Here is a 17,680-nt window from a genome sequence, read left to right as displayed (position 1 = left end):
TGGGAGTGGGGGGGACATTACAGTGGGAGTGGGGGGGGACATTACAGTGGGAGTGGGGGGGGGACATTAAAGTGGGAGTGGAGGGGGGACATTACAGTGGGAGTGGGGGGGGGACATTACAGTGGGAGTGGGGGGGGACATTACAGTGGGAGTGGGGGGGGACATTAAAGTGGGAGTGGGGGGGACATTACAGTGGGAGTGGGGGGGGGACATTACAGTGGGAGTGGGGGGGGACATTACAGTGGGAGTGGGGGGGGACATTACAGTGGGAGTGAGGGGGGACATTACAGTGGGAGTGGGGGGGGACATTACAGTGGGAGTGGGGGGGGACATTACAGTGGGAGTGGGGGGGGACATTAAAGTGGGAGTGGAGGGGGGACATTACAGTGGGAGTGGGGGGGGACATTAAAGTGGGAGTGGAGGGGGGACATTACAGTGGGAGTGGGGGGGGACATTACAGTGGGGGACATTATACAATGGTTATATTAGTAAGTAAATTACATTATTGGTTTGCGGTGGTACCAACTGTTACAGGGGGGGGGGAATATTTGACACGGGCACCCTTACACCCCTATTTCTCTGCTGAGCAGCTTCCAGCCCCCCCCAGCTCTGTGCCAGCCAATGGAATGTACAGATAAACCTCAAAGCCCCCCAAATTCCAACCTCTCTCTGCTCAGTGAGTGCAGCCAGGGCTGGAGTTTATGCACTGGTAGCTATTGCCTTGCTAATGGCCCCTGGGATACGGGGGCCCCACTAAATGTCCCCCCCCCCCGGGTACAACACTAACACAGCTGAGTCTTTTGATCGGTAGATAATGTGCAGTCGCTGTACTGACCCTGTCCCTCCTCCCTTAGAACAATGGGGGGGTCACAGGGATTGATCAGTAAATCAGTTACATTGAGTTCCCAGTCCTAAAATGTGACCCCCCCCCCCATGGGATCTTCCTTCCCAGTCTGTAATGCTCTATGTTGAGTCTTGTATGGCGGTAACTTGCCATTGATCAGCAGATGCTGCAGCTGTTGGTCTTGTTCATGGGGGGCTTAAAGCTCCCCCCGTTGGGAATGGTTTCCCTCCTCCTCCTCAGTGCCGGGCTTAGCCGGCTGGGCAAGTTGACCTCTCTGAGGACCTCGGTGAAGACTTCGGTGACGTTGAGGTTCTCCTTGGCCGAAGTTTCCAGCAGTCGGTGGTTCCACTCCAGTTCCACCGTGGACAGCGCCTCTTCCCAAGGCACCTTCATGTTGCCCCCCAAGTCCTTTTTGTTGGCCACCACCACTATGGGGGGGCTCTTATCCCCCTTGGCCTCCAGAATCTCCTCTCGCAGATGTTTCACCATCTCGAAGGAGTCGGGGTCGTCCATGGTGTAGACTAAGGCGAAGGCGTCTCCGCTCTTCATGTTGAGCTTCCTCATGGCCGGGAACTCGTAGCTCCCACTGGTGTCCATGATCTCCACCCTCACCTGCGTGCCACACGTGGCCTCATACTCGGTGCTGTGCAACTCTTCCACGGTGCGCCGGTGCTTGGGGTCGAACGTGTCCAGCAAAAAGCGACTGATAAGGGAGGTCTTGCCCACCCCGGCGGCCCCCAGGAACACCAGGCGGATCTGCCTCTTCTCCTTTGTGGACAGTGACATGGCTAGTGAATGGGGGCTTGGGCTAGTGAATGGGGGCTTGGGCTAGTGAATGGGGGCTTGGGCTAGTGAATGGGGGCTTGGGCTAGTGAATGGGGGCTTGGGCTAGTGAATGGGGGCTGGGGCTAGAGAATGGGGGCTTGGGCTAGTGAGGAGCGACCGGCCGGGATCAGCATGTCCGGTGCCTTCTCCTCTCCACTATTTATTCATATTATTCTCTGTGATGCAGCCAAGCTCTCCTCCAATCAGCTTCTGCCCCCACCAGCAGGATAGTGCAAGGGGCGGGGCAACCTACCAACAAGCATTAACCTCTTCCCTCCTGGAACCCAACAGAGCCAAACATTCCCCTGCAGCTGCCACACCGACCATCATCTTCATCACCAGTCAGGAAAGGGCAGGGATACGGCATATGGACTGCTGTTCTTTCACTACAACTCCCAGCAGCCTTTAGCAGCCACAAACCACTGTGCCAGTAGAATTTAGAAAATCAGTAGAACCAACGGTGCTGGGAAGGGTGACCCATGCCCTACTATGTGATACACAGTGCCAGGGGTGCCAGGCTGAGAATATAATACACAGTGCCAGGGGTGCCAGGCTGAGAATATAATACACAGTGCCAGGGGTGCCCAACTGAGAATATAATACACAGTGCCAGGAGTGCCCAACTGAGAATATAATACACAGTGCCAGGGGTGCCCAACTGAGAATATAATACACAGTGCCAGGGGTGCCCAACTGAGAATATAATACACAGTGCCAGGGGTGCCAGGCTGAGAATATAATACACAGTGCCAGGGGTGCCCAACTGAGAATATAATACACAGTGCCAGGGGTGCCCAACTGAGAATATAATACACAGTGCCAGGGGTGCCCAACTGAGAATATAATACACAGTGCCAGGGGTGCCAGGCTGAGAATATAATACACAGTGCCAGGGGTGCCCAACTGAGATATAATACAGTGCAGGGGTGCCCAACTGAGAATATAATACACAGTGCCAGGGGTGCCCAACTGAGAATATATACACAGTGCCAGGGGTGCCAGCTGAGAATATAATACACAGTGCCAGGGGGTGCCAGGCTGAGAATATAATACACAGTGCCAGGGGTGCCAGCTGAGAATATAATACACAGTGCCAGGGGTGCCAGGCTGAGATATTAATACACAGTGCCAGGGGTGCCCACTGAGAATATAATACAGCAGTGCCAGGGGTGCCCAGGCTGAGATTAATACACAGTGCCAGGGGCGCGCAGACTGAGAATATAATACACAGTGCCAGGGCGCCCAGACTGAGATATAATACACAGTGCCAGGGGTGCCAACTGAGAATATAATACACAGTGCCAGGGGTGCCAGGCTGAGATATTAATACACAGTGCAGGGTGCCAGGCTGAGATATAATACACAGTGCCAGGGGCGCCAGGCTGAGAATATAATACCACAGTGCCAGGGGTGCCAGGCTGAGAATATAATACACAGTGCCAGGGGTTCCAGACTGAGAATATAATACACAGTGCCAGGGGTGCCAGGCCTGAGAATATAATACACAGTGCCAGGGTGCCAGACTGAGAATATAATACACAGTGCCAGGGGGTGCCCAACTGAGAATATAATACACAGTGCCAGGGGTGCCCAACTGAGAATATAATACACAGTGCCAGGGGGTGCCAGGCTGAGAATATAATACACAGTGGCCAGGGGTGCCAGGCTGAGAATATAATACACAGTGCCAGGGGTGCCAGGCTGAGAATATAATACACAGTGCCAGGGGTGCCAGGCTGAGAATATAAATACACAGTGCCAGGGGCGCCAGGCTGAGAATATAATACACGTGCCCAGGGTGCCAGGCTGAGAATATAATACACAGTGCCAGGGGTGCCCAACTGAGAATATAATACACAGTGCCAGGGTGCCAGGCTGATAATATAATACACAGTGCCAGGGGCGCCAGACTGAGAATATAATACACAGTGCCAGGGGTGCCCAACTGAGAATATAATACACAGTGCCAGGGGTGCCAGACTTGAGAATATAATACACAGTGCCAGGGGTGCCCAACTGAGATATAATACACAGTGCCAGGTGTGCCAGTCTGAGAATATAATACACAGTGCCAGGGGTGCCAGGCTGAGAATATAATACACAGTGCCAGGGGTGCCAGACTGAGAATATAATACACAGTGCCAGGGGTGCCCAACTGAGAATATAAATACACAGTGCCAGGGGTGCCAGACTGAGAATATAATACACAGTGCCAGGGGCGCCAGACTGAGAATATAATACACAGTGCCAGGGGTGCCCAACTGAGAATATAATACACAGTGCCAGGTGTGCCAGGCTGAGAATATAATACACAGTGCCAGGGGTGCCAGGCTGAGAATATAATACACAGTGCCAGGGGTGCCAGGCTGAGAATATAATACACAGTGCCAGGGGCGCCAGGCTGAGAATATAATACACAGTGCCAGGGGCGCCAGGCTGAGAATATAATACACAGTGCCAGGGGTGCCAGGCTGAGAATATAATACACAGTGCCAGGGGTGCCAGGCTGAGAATATAATACACAGTGCCAGGGGCGCCAGGCTGAGAATATAATACACAGTGCCAGAGGTGCCCAACTGAGAATATAATACACAGTGCCAGGGGTGCCCAACTGAGAATATAATACACAGTGCCAGGGGTGCCCAACTGAGAATATAATACACAGTGCCAGGGGCGCCAGACTGAGAATATAATACACAGTGCCAGGGGCGCCAGGCTGAGAATATAATACACAGTGCCAGGGGCGCCAGACTGAGAATATAATACACAGTGCCAGGGGTGCCAGGCTGAGAACATAATACACAGTGCCAGGGGTGCCCAACTGAGAATATAATACACAGTGCCAGGGGTGCCAGACTGAGAATATAATACACAGTGCCAGGGGCGCCAGACTGAGAATATAATACACAGTGCCAGGGGTGCCCAACTGAGAATATAATACACAGTGCCAGGTGTGCCAGGCTGAGAATATAATACACAGTGCCAGGGGTGCCAGGCTGAGAATATAATACACAGTGCCAGGGGTGCCAGGCTGAGAATATAATACACAGTGCCAGGGGTGCCCAACTGAGAATATAATACACAGTGCCAGGGGCGCCAGGCTGAGAATATAATACACAGTGCCAGGGGTGCCAGGCTGAGAATATAATACACAGTGCCAGGGGTGCCAGGCTGAGAATATAATACACAGTGCCAGGGGTGCCAGGCTGAGAATATAATACACAGTGCCAGGGGTGCCAGGCTGAGAATATAATACACAGTGCCAGGGGTGCCCAACTGAGAATATAATACACAGTGCCAGGGGTGCCAGACTGAGAATATAATACACAGTGCCAGGGGTGCCAGGCTGAGAATATAATACACAGTGCCAGGGGTGCCCAACTGAGAATATAATACACAGTGCCAGGGGTGCCAGGCTGAGAATATAATACACAGTGCCAGGGGTGCCAGACTGAGAATATAATACACAGTGCCAGGGGCGCCAGACTGAGAATATAATACACAGTGCCAGGGGTGCCAGGGGTGCCAGGCTGAGAATATAATACACAGTGCCAGGGGTGCCAGGCTGAGAATATAATACACAGTGCCAGGGGTGCCCAACTGAGAATATAATACACAGTGCCAGGTGTGCCAGTCTGAGAATATAATACACAGTGCCAGGGGTGCCAGGCTGAGAATATAATACACAGTGCCAGGGGTGCCAGGCTGAGAATATAATACACAGTGCCAGGGGTGCCAGGCTGAGAATATAATACACAGTGCCAGGGGTGCCCAGCTGAGAATATAATACACAGTGCCAGGGGTGCCAGGCTGAGAATATAATACACAGTGCCAGGGGTGCCCAACTGAGAATATAATACACAGTGCCAGGGGTGCCAGGCTGAGAATATAATACACAGTGCCAGGGGTGCCAGGCTGAGAATATAATACTTAGTGCCAGGGGTTCCAGACTGAGAATATAATACACAGTGCCAGGGGTGCCAGGCTGAGAATATAATACACAGTGCCAGGGGTGCCAGGCTGAGAATATAATACACAGTGCCAGGGGTGCCAGGCTGAGAATATAATACACAGTGCCAGGGGTGCCCAACTGAGAATATAATACACAGTGCCAGGGGTGCCCGACTGAGAATATAATACACAGTGCCAGGGGTGCCAGGCTGAGAATATAATACACAGTGCCAGGGGTGCCAGGCTGAGAATATAATACACAGTGCCAGGGGTGCCCGACTGAGAATATAATACACAGTGCCAGGGGTGCCCGACTGAGAATATAATACACAGTGCCAGGGGTGCCCGACTGAGAATATAATACACAGTGCCAGGGGTGCCCGACTGAGAATATAATACACAGTGCCAGGGGTGCCCGACTGAGAATATAATACACAGTGCCAGGGGTGCCCGACTGAGAATATAATACACAGTGCCAGGGGTGCCCGACTGAGAATATAATACACAGTGCCAGGGGTGCCCGACTGAGAATATAATACACAGTGCCAGGGGTGCCCGACTGAGAATATAATACACAGTGCCAGGGGTGCCCGACTGAGAATATAATACACAGTGCCAGGGGTGCCCGACTGAGAATATAATACACAGTGCCAGGGGTGCCCAACTGAGAATATAATACACAGTGCCAGGGGTGCCCAACTGAGAATATAATACACAGTGCCAGGGGTGCCAGGCTGAGAATATAATACACAGTGCCAGGGGTGCCAGGCTGAGAATATAATACACAGTGCCAGGGGTGCCCAACTGAGAATATAATACACAGTGCCAGGGGTGCCCAGCTGATACCCAGTGATGGCGCTGCCAGCCCTCGCTCTCCTTGCTGGCAATATGCACAGACAGTTGGCACAGGTGCCAAGTCCAATAATGCTGCTCTGTTTGCACACAAGCTGCTCCCTATCTGAGAGCCCAGGGCTGCCAGCGGCCGGGCGGCTAATGTGCGGCTGATAAGGTTTATGGGGCAGAGCCGGGGAGCTGCAGCCGGGAGATTATCAGACAGGCGCGGTGCAACCATGGGAGAAAGACAGGGGACAATGGGCACCGTGGCCAACGCAGGAGAGACAGACTGACAGTCACAGTACCATCATGAGATGTCTCTTGTACTCCTATGCACAGACTGTGTCACTTGCCCTAAATGCCCCCGCCCCACCGCTGCCTGCAATGCACCTCCCATTCAAATGAGCGTGGTTTTGGTTCCTGTGTCGCTGCTTAGCTTCCTTATATTAAGCACTTCACTCCGGCCTCAATGGAAACCCGCTGTATATCTTCCTCTGGCCTTGTTAGCGCCCAGTCATGGCTCAAGGTGAGGGCTACCCAAGGGAAGGATAATACAGTTACCCAGCAGTCTCACAGAGATACAGCCAATCAGCTTCCTAGTTGAAGAGTCTATATAACCCTGTATTGGCGCTGATCTCAAACGAGCAAACAAGCTCCTGAACAGAGAGAGAGGCGGCTAATAGCATTAAATAGAACCGAGGTCCCATTGTTCCAAAGCCCATCCACCTACTGGGAAAGCAGATGTCAGATAGGCGTTTAACCCCCACTGGGCTGCGCTCTAACACCTCCTACATAGGAGCCTATTGGTAGGGAGCAGAATGAAGGTGAAGCTAATACACAGGGGGAATGCTCTGGGCCTTTATCCCAAGCAGCACATGGTACAGCCCCCGCCATCCTATGAAGCCTGAGCCCCAACTCAATAGCAGCCCCTATATTTCTGTAGGTGGAACCCCAACAGGAACGTGAGAGGCAGCAATGCCATCCCAGCCCCTATGCCCAGCTCACTGGGTATCATCCTCCTATGGAGATTTCCATCACATACTATAACAATATAATATAATACAGATATAGGACCCGTTATCCAGAATGCTCGGGACCATGGGTATTCCGGATAAGGAGTCTTTCCGTAATTTGGATCTCCATACCTTAAGTCTACTAAAAAATCATTTAACCATTAAATAAACCCAATAGGGCTGTTCTGCCCCAATAAGGGGTAATTATATCTTAGTTGGGATCAAGTACAGGTACTGTTTTATTATTACAGAGAAAAGGGAATCATTTAACCATTAAATAAACCCAATAGGGCTGTTCTGCCCCCAATAAGGGGTAATTATATCTTAGTTGGGATCAAGTACAGGTACTGTTTTATTATTACAGAGAAAAGGGAATCATTTAACCATTAAATAAACCCAATAGGGCTGTTCTGCCCCCAATAAGGGGTAATTATATCTTAGTTGGGATCAAGTACAGGTACTGTTTTATTATTACAGAGAAAAGGGAATCATTTAACCATTAAATAAACCCAATAGGGCTGTTCTGCCCCAATAAGGGGTAATTATATCTTAGTTGGGATCAAGTACAGGTACTGTTTTATTATTACAGAGAAAAGGGAATCATTTAACCATTAAATAAACCCAATAGGGCTGTTCTGCCCCAATAAGGGGTAATTATATCTTAGTTGGGATCAAGTACATGTACTGTTTTATTATTACAGAGAAAAGGGAATCATTTAACCATTAAATAAACCCAATAGGGCTGTTCTGCCCCAATAAGGGGTAATTATATCTTAGTTGGGATCAAGTACAGGTACTGTTTTATTATTACAGAGAAAAGGGAGTCATTTAACCATTAAATAAACCCAATAGGGCTGTTCTGCCCCCAATAAGGGGTAATTATATCTTAGTTGGGATCAAGTACAGGTACTGTTTTATTATTACAGAGAAAAAAGAAATCCATTTTAAATTTTTGAATTATTTGATTAAATAATCAATTGAGTCTATGGGAGTCGATTGAGTCTATGGGAGTCGGGCATTCCATAATTTGGAGCTTTCTGGATAACGGGTTTCCGGATAAGGGATCCCTTACCTGTACTACTATAATAAATGAGCAGCCCCTAAGGCGAATGTGCTTCCTCCATTGAAACCCCCAAAACTGCCTGTGCCACTTTTAAAAGCTTTTATTGGATTTAATCCAAAAATGAGTGGTTTCCAGTAAAGCCTATGGGGAGGGGGGTGCCCTAACCTACTCCTGGCCCCTTGGTTCATTAACTCGGAGGCTGCAGCTGGCCCTTAGTGGATAGTAATAGCCCCTGGTAGCCAGCCCTGCCCCATATACAGTAATGCAGAGCAGAGCAGATTCTTTACAACCAGACCCAATTTAGCCCCAGTAATTGCTTTATAATCCCTTTATATTACACTGATCCATAGAATCTAATTAGCAGGAAACGTTAAACCTTTATTTCCCAGGGTACCGGGCAGATGCGCTCTGGGACCTTCTATGGGGGGTACACAAGCCCCTTTACCTTCTATGGGGGGATACACAAGCCCCTTTACCTTCTATGGGGGGATACACAAGCCCCTTTACCTTCTATGGGGGGGATACACAAGCCCCTTTACCTTCTATGGGGGGTACACAAGCCCCTTTACCTTCTATGGGGGGATACACAAGCCCATTTACCTTCTATGGGGGGATACACAAGCCCCTTTACCTTCTATGGGGGGATACACAAGCCCCTTTACCTTCTATGGGGGGATACACAAGCCCCTTTACCTTCTATGGGGGGATACACAAGCCCCTTTACCTTCTATGGGGGGATACACAAGCCCCTTTACCTTCTATGGGGGGGGGATACACAAGCCCCTTTACCTTCTATGGGGGGATACACAAGCCCCTTTACCTTCTATGGGGGGATACACAAGCCCCTTTACCTTCTATGGGGGGATACACAAGCCCCTTTACCTTCTATGGGGGGATACACAAGCCCCTTTACCTTCTATGGGGGGATACACAAGCCCCTTTATTTTGCTACAGAATCATTTCCAAGCCGGAATGGACTTTAGGAAGGGGGGGTTAGTAGGTAAATAGGCCCCTGACTGTCCCTGTAATGGAAACACAGGCAGCAGTGCTGCCCTGCTCTGTGCAATCTGCGGGGGTCTCACAGGGCCCCATTAGCACAGTGGGGGGCGGCCGAGCCTGGGGAATAAATGTGCCGCTTAGCATTCTGCGCAGAGATTAACTGCCAGCCGAGGGGCGAGAAACCCAGCGCAGACCCCAGGGCTCCTAACTGCCTCATACATTGCACATTACATGGATATATAAATAGAATTATATTGGGTTTTTTTACCTTTTTCTATTACATTTTTCCCAGGAGTTGGGACATTTGGCGAGCGCAGTTTGACTCTGTAGAATGGAGTAGATTAGGAATTTAACCCTCGCCGTTCCTTTTTCTGGTACCGACTGCAGGGAGAGAAGCAAAGGGATTAAATGGGATCCAAACCCAGAGCTGCATTATGTACAAAGCTCATTAGAACCCCAGAAATACTTGGGGCCCATCAGGGATAAGTGACTGGGTATCAGAAGACAAAGCAGGTTCCCTTTTATGTCAATGGTATAAAGTATGGGTGTGAGTGCTTCTCAAGGAACTGAGTATCACTCGTATTATAAGGGATAATGTACCCCCTACTGTAAATGATAAGGATATTAGCAGTCACTGAGGGGTTCTGTGCCCCCCATATAAAGGCACAAGGCTGCAGGCTGAGTTATACAGGGAACTCTGAGTATCACTCATGTATTATAAGGGATAATGTACCCCCTACTGTAAATGATAAGGATATTAGCAGTCACTGAGGGGTTCTGTGCCCATATAAAGGCACAAGGCTGCAGGCTGAGTTATACAGGGAACTCTGAGTATCACTCATGTATTATAAGGGATAATGTACCCCCTACTGTAAATGATAAGGATATTAGCAGTCACTGAGGGGCTCTGTGCCCCCCATATAAAGGCACAAGGCTGCAGGCTGAGTTATACAGGGAACTCTGAGTATCACTCATGTATTATAAGGGATAATGTACCCCCTACTGTAAATGATAAGGATATTAGCAGTCACTGAGGGGTTCTGTGCCCCCCATATAAAGGCACAAGGCTGCAGGCTGAGTTATACAGGGAACTCTGAGTATCACTCATGTATTATAAGGGATAATGTACCCCCTACTGTAAATGATAAGGATATTAGCAGTCACTGAGGGGTTCTTATTATGGGATACAGACTGCGGTGGGCAGGAGAATGCTCTTTCCCAGACAGGGGACATTAGAAGGCAATTGCCCTACATTCCTGGGGTGACAGAAGAGAGAAATAACGGATAGTGACAAGTGACCTTTCCAATGACAATTTCCAAACAGACAACTGCAGTCATTAGATTTGTGCAAAGCTCTGAAATGCTGACAGGGTATTTGCCCCCGTCCCGGTGCCAGTGTGAGGCAACAACGTGCGGCTGTCGGTGCATCTGGTGGCAGGGGAGCGCGGCCCTGCAAGCACCGGCGTTACAGCTATTTATATCAGCAGGAAGATGCCTATCAGGTCTATTAGAGCTAAAGAGAAATGTAATGTTTTCTTCCCCCCCAGCTCTGAGTGCAGATACCAAGTCCTATTATTGGCCATTAACCCCATGCCCTACTAGAGGGAAGGGTTCCGCTGCAGCAGCCCAGCCAGGCGGGGGTTAAAAAGAACTCATTGGCAGCTACATTTCTGCCTAAAAGCACCGACATCTCCATAGGAACAGAGAGGAGAAGAGACAAGCGGAGGGGAGAGCAGCTATCGGAGTGCGGCCATTCCCCGGGGATACAGCAACAATGTCCGGAGGTCTTTAGGGGTAGTGGGGTCTGGTGGAGACCATACTGAGAATTGCCTCTGCTAAACACACATAGAGACAGTTATCAGTAAATGATCAGCATTGTCTGTTTTAGTAGCTGCTACTAGTAGCTCTGTGTGTCTTCAGCCTTAGGGGCAGTAGTTGGTTATAGACAGGATAGGAGGATTGGAAACCCAAACCTATTTCTAAAATCAGGTCCTCGGGAACATTTATATGGCATTGCCCTTATGGCACAGCCCCGCACTCCTTGGCACAGCCCCGCACTCCTCGGCACAGCCCCGCACTCCTCGGCACAGCCCCGCACTCCTCGGCACAGCCCCGCACTCCTCGGCACAGCCCCGCACTCCTCGGCACAGCCCCGCACTCCACTCCTCGGCACAGCCCCGCACCCCTCGGCACAGCCCCGCACCCCTCGGCACAGCCCCGCACCCCTCGGCACAGCCCCGCACCCCTCGGCACAACCCCGCACTCCTCGGCACAGCCCCGCACTCCTCGGCACAGCCCCGCACCCCTCGGCACAGCCCCGCACCCCTCGGCACAGCCCCGCACCCCTCGGCACAGCCCCGCACTCCTCGGCACAACCCCGCACTCCTCGGCACAACCCCGCACTCCTCGGCACAGCCCCGCACTCCTCGGCACAACCCCGCACCCCTTGGCACAACCCCGCACTCCTCGGCACAACCCCGCACCCCTTGGCACAACCCCGCACCCCTTGGCACAACCCCACACCGCTTGGCACAGCCCCGCACCCCTTGGCACAACCCCGCACTCCTTGGCACAGCCCCGCACCCCTTGGCACAACCCCACACCCCTTGGCACAACCCCACACCGCTTGGCACAGCCCCGCACCCCTTGGCACAACCCCGCACTCCTTGGCACAGCCCCGCACCCCTCGGCACAACCCCGCACCCCTCGGCACAACCCCGCACCCCTTGGCACAACCCCACACCCCTTGGCACAACCCCACACCCCTTGGCATTAAGTTCCCTAGCCACAAGGGGCATGTTCCATTTAGAAGGGTGCCTAGGGTGGGGGTAGAAGGGGATAATAATTCAGGCCTTTAGGCACAGATGTAGCTCTTGCACTGCCACCTCCCACCTTTATTGGGCACATAAAACCCACAAGCTGAATGGCTAATTAGCATTGTATTTGGATACGTTCTGCATGGCTGCACAGATATCGGCACAGGCTGCAGCGTGCAACTGCTAGTCTGCCACACAGGGCATGGATTTACTATGTGCCCGGTAATAGAGGGGGGGCGTCGGGACCATTAGTATCACTTTCTGTAAATGCTTTTCATTCCTGCTTGCCGGTATATGGATAGACTCATGGTGTAGACTGCTAGCTCTGCAGACAAATCCCTCTGGATTTGTGCTCTACTCTGATGTGCCAGCCTGTTAGTCCTTATGGATCTAGATATAGATCCAAGCACTCACACACCATCATCTCAAGCTTTTATCTTGTTATCCAACAGACAGTCCTTGGTACGAGCAACTGAGCCATCTCATATCAAAGGTCATTTATTCACTGCCGTGCGCTCATCCACTCCATCTGTCTGCCCCAATCTCATCTGTGTGTCTGTCAGCTCCTCACACCAACCAATAGCCTGGCAATATGTATTTATACATGTGGGTAGGAGGTGCCATAGTGTTTCCCTTAGACAGTACAGTATGGGGGTACAGCTTATTGTGTGCCCAGAACATTCCTTCTCTGTATATTTGTATTTATACATATGGGTAGGGGGTGCCATAGTGTTTCCCTTAGACAGTACAGTATGGGGGTACAGCTTATTGTGTGCCCAGAACATTCCTTCTCTGTATATTTGTATTTATACATATGGGTAGGGGGTGCCATAGTGTTTCCCTTAGACAGTATAGTATGGGGGTACAGCTTATTGTGTGCCCAGAACATTCCTTCTCTGTATATTTGTATTTATACATATGGGTAGGAGGTGCCATAGTGTTTCCCTTAGACAGTACAGTATGGGGGTACAGCTTATTGTGTGCCCAGAACATTCCTTCTCTGTATATTTGTATTATACATATGGGTAGGGGGTGCCATAGTGTTTCCCTTAGACAGTACAGTATGGGGGGTACAGCTTATTGTGTGCCCAGAACATTCCTTCTCTGTATATTTGTATTTATACATATGGGTAGGGGGTGCCATAGTGTTTCCCTTAGACAGTACAGTATGGGGGTACAGCTTATTGTGTGCCCAGAACATTCCTTCTCTGTATATTTGTATTTATACATATGGGTAGGGGGTGCCATAGTGTTTCCCTTATACAGTACAGTATGGGGGTACAGCTTATTGTGCACCAGGAACATCCATACTCTGTATAGTTTACATGTATTACTTTCGTGTCCAATGAGGCAATACCCAAAGACTACTATGATAACAGCACCATCTAGTGGCAACAAAGAGTTGGTTCTGACACTGTAAATAAACAGTGAAAACAGGCAGTCGGTGCTGCCAAACTGATTTCACATAGTGAGGCCTTCATACTATAATATCTAAGGGAAACAATATGGAAACGCTCACGTGCAATAGCCGATTAAAGGCAACTTACCCCTCCTGCACAGTTGGCTGCAACCTGCCTCATATGGTGCAACTGGAGTCCTGTAGTGCCCTATTGCTGGGGGTAAAACAAAGACAACAGCAGACTTAGTACTAACCAAACCGGTGTAAAACTCAAATACCAACTTTTATAATCAGTAGGAAGCAGGCGCATTGCTAGTGATATACTAATTTAAAGGGAAAATTAACCTTTTATGCATCTGTGCCAACAAGGATGTTTGTGGGCATTGGCACCAAGAGCAAATTCTCAGCCAGGCCCCTGTATAAAGTGACATTATCAGACAGGCCCAAAATTTCCCATAAGCACCTGGGGCCTGCCACCCAGACCAGTTGGGGTTTGTCCTCCAACACAGAGGGATAGATAGAGGTGCCAGGGAAACCACAGCTGGAGGTGCCACAGTGTCTCCATGGCCAGGCCCGGACTGGCAATCTGTGGGTTCAGGCAAATGCCAGAGGGGCTGCTGTAAGGTGCCATAGTCACTATTTATTGGGCTGGGGGGGGTGTTTGGGCCTCTGGGTACTTGGAATGCCAGGACCCAGGCCCAGACTGGCAATCTGTGGGTTCAGGCAAATGCCAGAGGGGCTGCTGTAAGGTGCCATAGTCACTATTTATTGGGCTGGGGGGCTGTTTGGGCCTCTGGGTACTGGGAATGCCAGGACCCAGGCCCAGACTGGCAATCTGTGGGTTCAGGCAAATGCCAGAGGGGCTGCTGTAAGGTGCCATAGTCACTATTTATTGGGCTGGGGGGGCTGTTTGGGCCTCTGGGTACTGGGAATGCCAGGACCCAGGCCCAGACTGGCAATCTGTGGGTTCAGGCAAATGCCAGAGGGGCTGCTGTAAGGTGCCATAGACAGTCACTATTTATTGGGCTGGGGGGGGGGGGCTGTTTGGGCCTGTGGGTACTATAAATACCAGGGTCTATTTTGTATTCCAGTCTGGCCGAAGGCCTAGGCATCCCTTCCTGTGTAACACACATATTTGTAATGATTGGCACCATCTCAGAATTCCCATTAAAATGTCCCACTTTCCACCAGAGCCCATTCCTGATGCAGACTTCCCTTCCTGCCCAGTTACATTGGGCACATCATTGGGCACATCACTGGGCACAGAACGTTTGTAGCCGCAGAGCCGCCAGTTGCATCTGTTCTTCTGTTCAAGGGCAACATACCCTATATGTATATAAATACCAAGAAGAACAAGCCCCCCCTGGAGACGCTGTGGGCCCGGGGGGGGGGGGGGTTGGCATATATAAATGACAGCTGACTGATTTCACAAACCTTGGGAGCTGTGGGGTCAGTCCTGCCCTGTGGGCACCAACACTGTGTCGGAGCCCTAATTATTTCTCTATACAGTAATATTGGGACTGTGGGTTTATTATGTCTCCGCATCCCGGTGGGGCTACAAACCCAGTGACTGTGCAATTGTAATGATTTAGGTACCACACAGGTTGGCAAAACCCACCCCAGGGGTATGAGGGGCACAATTTAGGGACCACTACCTCCTACAGACCCCCCTGCTTCTCTAGGAAGCGGCCATATTGTCACTCAGACACCAAGCGTTACACGACTGATGAACTACAATTCCCAGCATCCTCTGCAGCTATTAAAATGTAGTATAAGAGGAAGATTAATGAATCATATCTTAGGATAGTGGATTTGGCCACAGGGGGGAGCTCTGTGCATTATATATATATAATGTATAATATAATGTATAATATATATATATATATACATACATATCTACAGGTAGGAATTATATAGACAAATATAATTACCAAACATGGCCAGCCTTCCTCTGTCATCCAGAGTAAATATAGTATGTCTCTACCAACCAAACCCGGGGCCCCAGCCCTTACCAATCAGACCACTGATTGCCCCCTAGCCAATAAGAGGCTCCCTGCTCAGGTGGGGGGGCTCAGCAATTAGAAGCAGAAACCTGAGACTGTTCCATAAAATAAATGGCTCTTTCCATTACAGAAATGAGGGAGCTTAAATGGAGGAGGATTGGATGTAGTGGCCCTGGGGGGCCCCGTGGAGCCACTTAGACATTGCCCGGCCCCAGTTGTTGGATTAAAAAGGAAAATGCCAGCAGAATCCAGGCTCCAAATGGAATTTTCTGATGTCTCTGTTTATTGCTGCCCCCCCCCAATCCTTTATATGGGAAAAAGCAGAATATCCGAGGCTACTGTGATACAAAAAACTACAATTAGTATAGATCTTGGTGTATATTTAGTTTATATATGTGAGTATACAGATCTGTATATATGGTCACTGGTTTCACCTTTCTGTATGGCTTTTGGGTGAGTTACTTTTTATTTCTTTTCAGTTCTGCATCAGGTTGCCAAGGCTTAACCCTAGCAACAAGGCAGCAAGCTAGAGAGGATAATGGCCTTTCATTATGTGATGCTGAGACTGGTTGGCTGCTGATTGCACCATTCACAATGCAATTAGCAGGGCAGCTCTGATTGCAAGCTGATTGCCTTCATGTTAGGAACGGCTGGGGGGCAAATGTTAACCCTTGCACTGCTGTATTGGTGAAGCAGGTTGGTAAGACTGATTCTGCCCAGGGCATTGGGCTAAGTGCAGAGGAAGCACTAACTGACCACTATTGGGCCTCATTTGCAGTGATTGTTAACCCTTTTATTGCCACCCTAGGACGTGTTTCTGAAGGACACCGAGGGGGGGGATGTTTGTATTGGCTGAATACCTGTGGGAGACACGGGCAGAGCAGTAAATATAATTCTGCCCAGATACAATCATGGCAATCTAGATAACAGAGGTTAATGGATATATAAATGCGACAGGCCCATGTTTCCCATAGCAACAAAGTGCCAGGCGGCTTTTTCCGAGAATTCAAATAAGTGAAATTAATCCAGATGTACTGGGGCCGGAACATTCTAGGGACGGCTGGGAGATTCAGCATGAACCCATGAAAGTAATAAGGGCTCTCTTCATTAGCCATGGCTCCTCATTATTTCTATAGAGAAAGCATCTCCGCTCTTATACAGCCTGTCTGCTAATGTGCAACTCCCAGCAACCCCTAGTAGCCTCCTGCTTGAGCAACAACTGAGAAATAGCTCTGCAGCTCTACTCTATTAGATCTGCTCTCCCCACTGCTACTATAGGCACCATCTCTCCCTACTATACCTGCTATCCCACAGCCCCAGTCCCTTCCCAGAGGCTATTATCCCCCCACTGCTACTATAGGCACCATCTCTCCCTACTATACCTGCTATCCCACAGCCCCAGTCCCTTCCCAGAGGCTATTATCCCCCACTGCTACTATAGGCACCATCTCTCCCTACTATACCTGCTATCCCACAGCCCCAGTCCCTTCCCAGAGGCTATTATCCCCCCACTGCTACTATAGGCACCATCTCTCCCTACTATACCTGCTATCCCCCAGCCCCAGTCCCTTCCCAGAGGCTATTATCCCCCACTGCTACTATAGGCACCATCTCTCCCTACTATACCTGCTATCCCACAGCCCCAGTCCCTTCCCAGAGGCTATTATCCCCCCACTGCTACTATAGGCACCATCTCTCCCTACTATACCTGCTATCCCACAGCCCCAGTCCCTTCCCAGAGGCTATTATCCCCCCACTGCTACTATAGGCACCATCTCTCCCTACTATACCTGCTATCCCACAGCCCCAGTCCCTTCCCAGAGGCTATTATCCCCCACTGCTACTATAGGCACCATCTCTCCCTACTATACCTGCTATCCCACAGCCCCAGTCCATTCCCAGAGGCTATTATCCCCCCACTGCTACTATAGGC

At 50.2% G+C, this 17,680-nt stretch overlaps 1 protein-coding gene across 1 annotated transcript; it reads right to left on the bottom strand.

Moving 5' to 3' along the window:
- Nucleotides 1-1,000: 1,000 nt before the first annotated feature.
- ras-dva2 (small GTPase Ras-dva-2) lies at nt 1,001-1,630 on the bottom strand. The gene has a single exon (NM_001044409.1). It carries the CDS (start codon nt 1,628-1,630, stop codon nt 1,001-1,003), a length of 630 nt encoding a protein of 209 aa, NP_001037874.1.
- Nucleotides 1,631-17,680: the final 16,050 nt, after the last annotated feature.

Source organism: Xenopus tropicalis, chromosome 10 (genome assembly GCF_000004195.4).
Source record: "Xenopus tropicalis strain Nigerian chromosome 10, UCB_Xtro_10.0, whole genome shotgun sequence".
In the NCBI taxonomy this organism is placed as follows: domain Eukaryota; kingdom Metazoa; phylum Chordata; class Amphibia; order Anura; family Pipidae; genus Xenopus; species Xenopus tropicalis.
The sequence above is the reverse complement of the archived record's forward strand: the minus strand, read 5'-3'. Positions and strand labels throughout refer to the sequence as shown.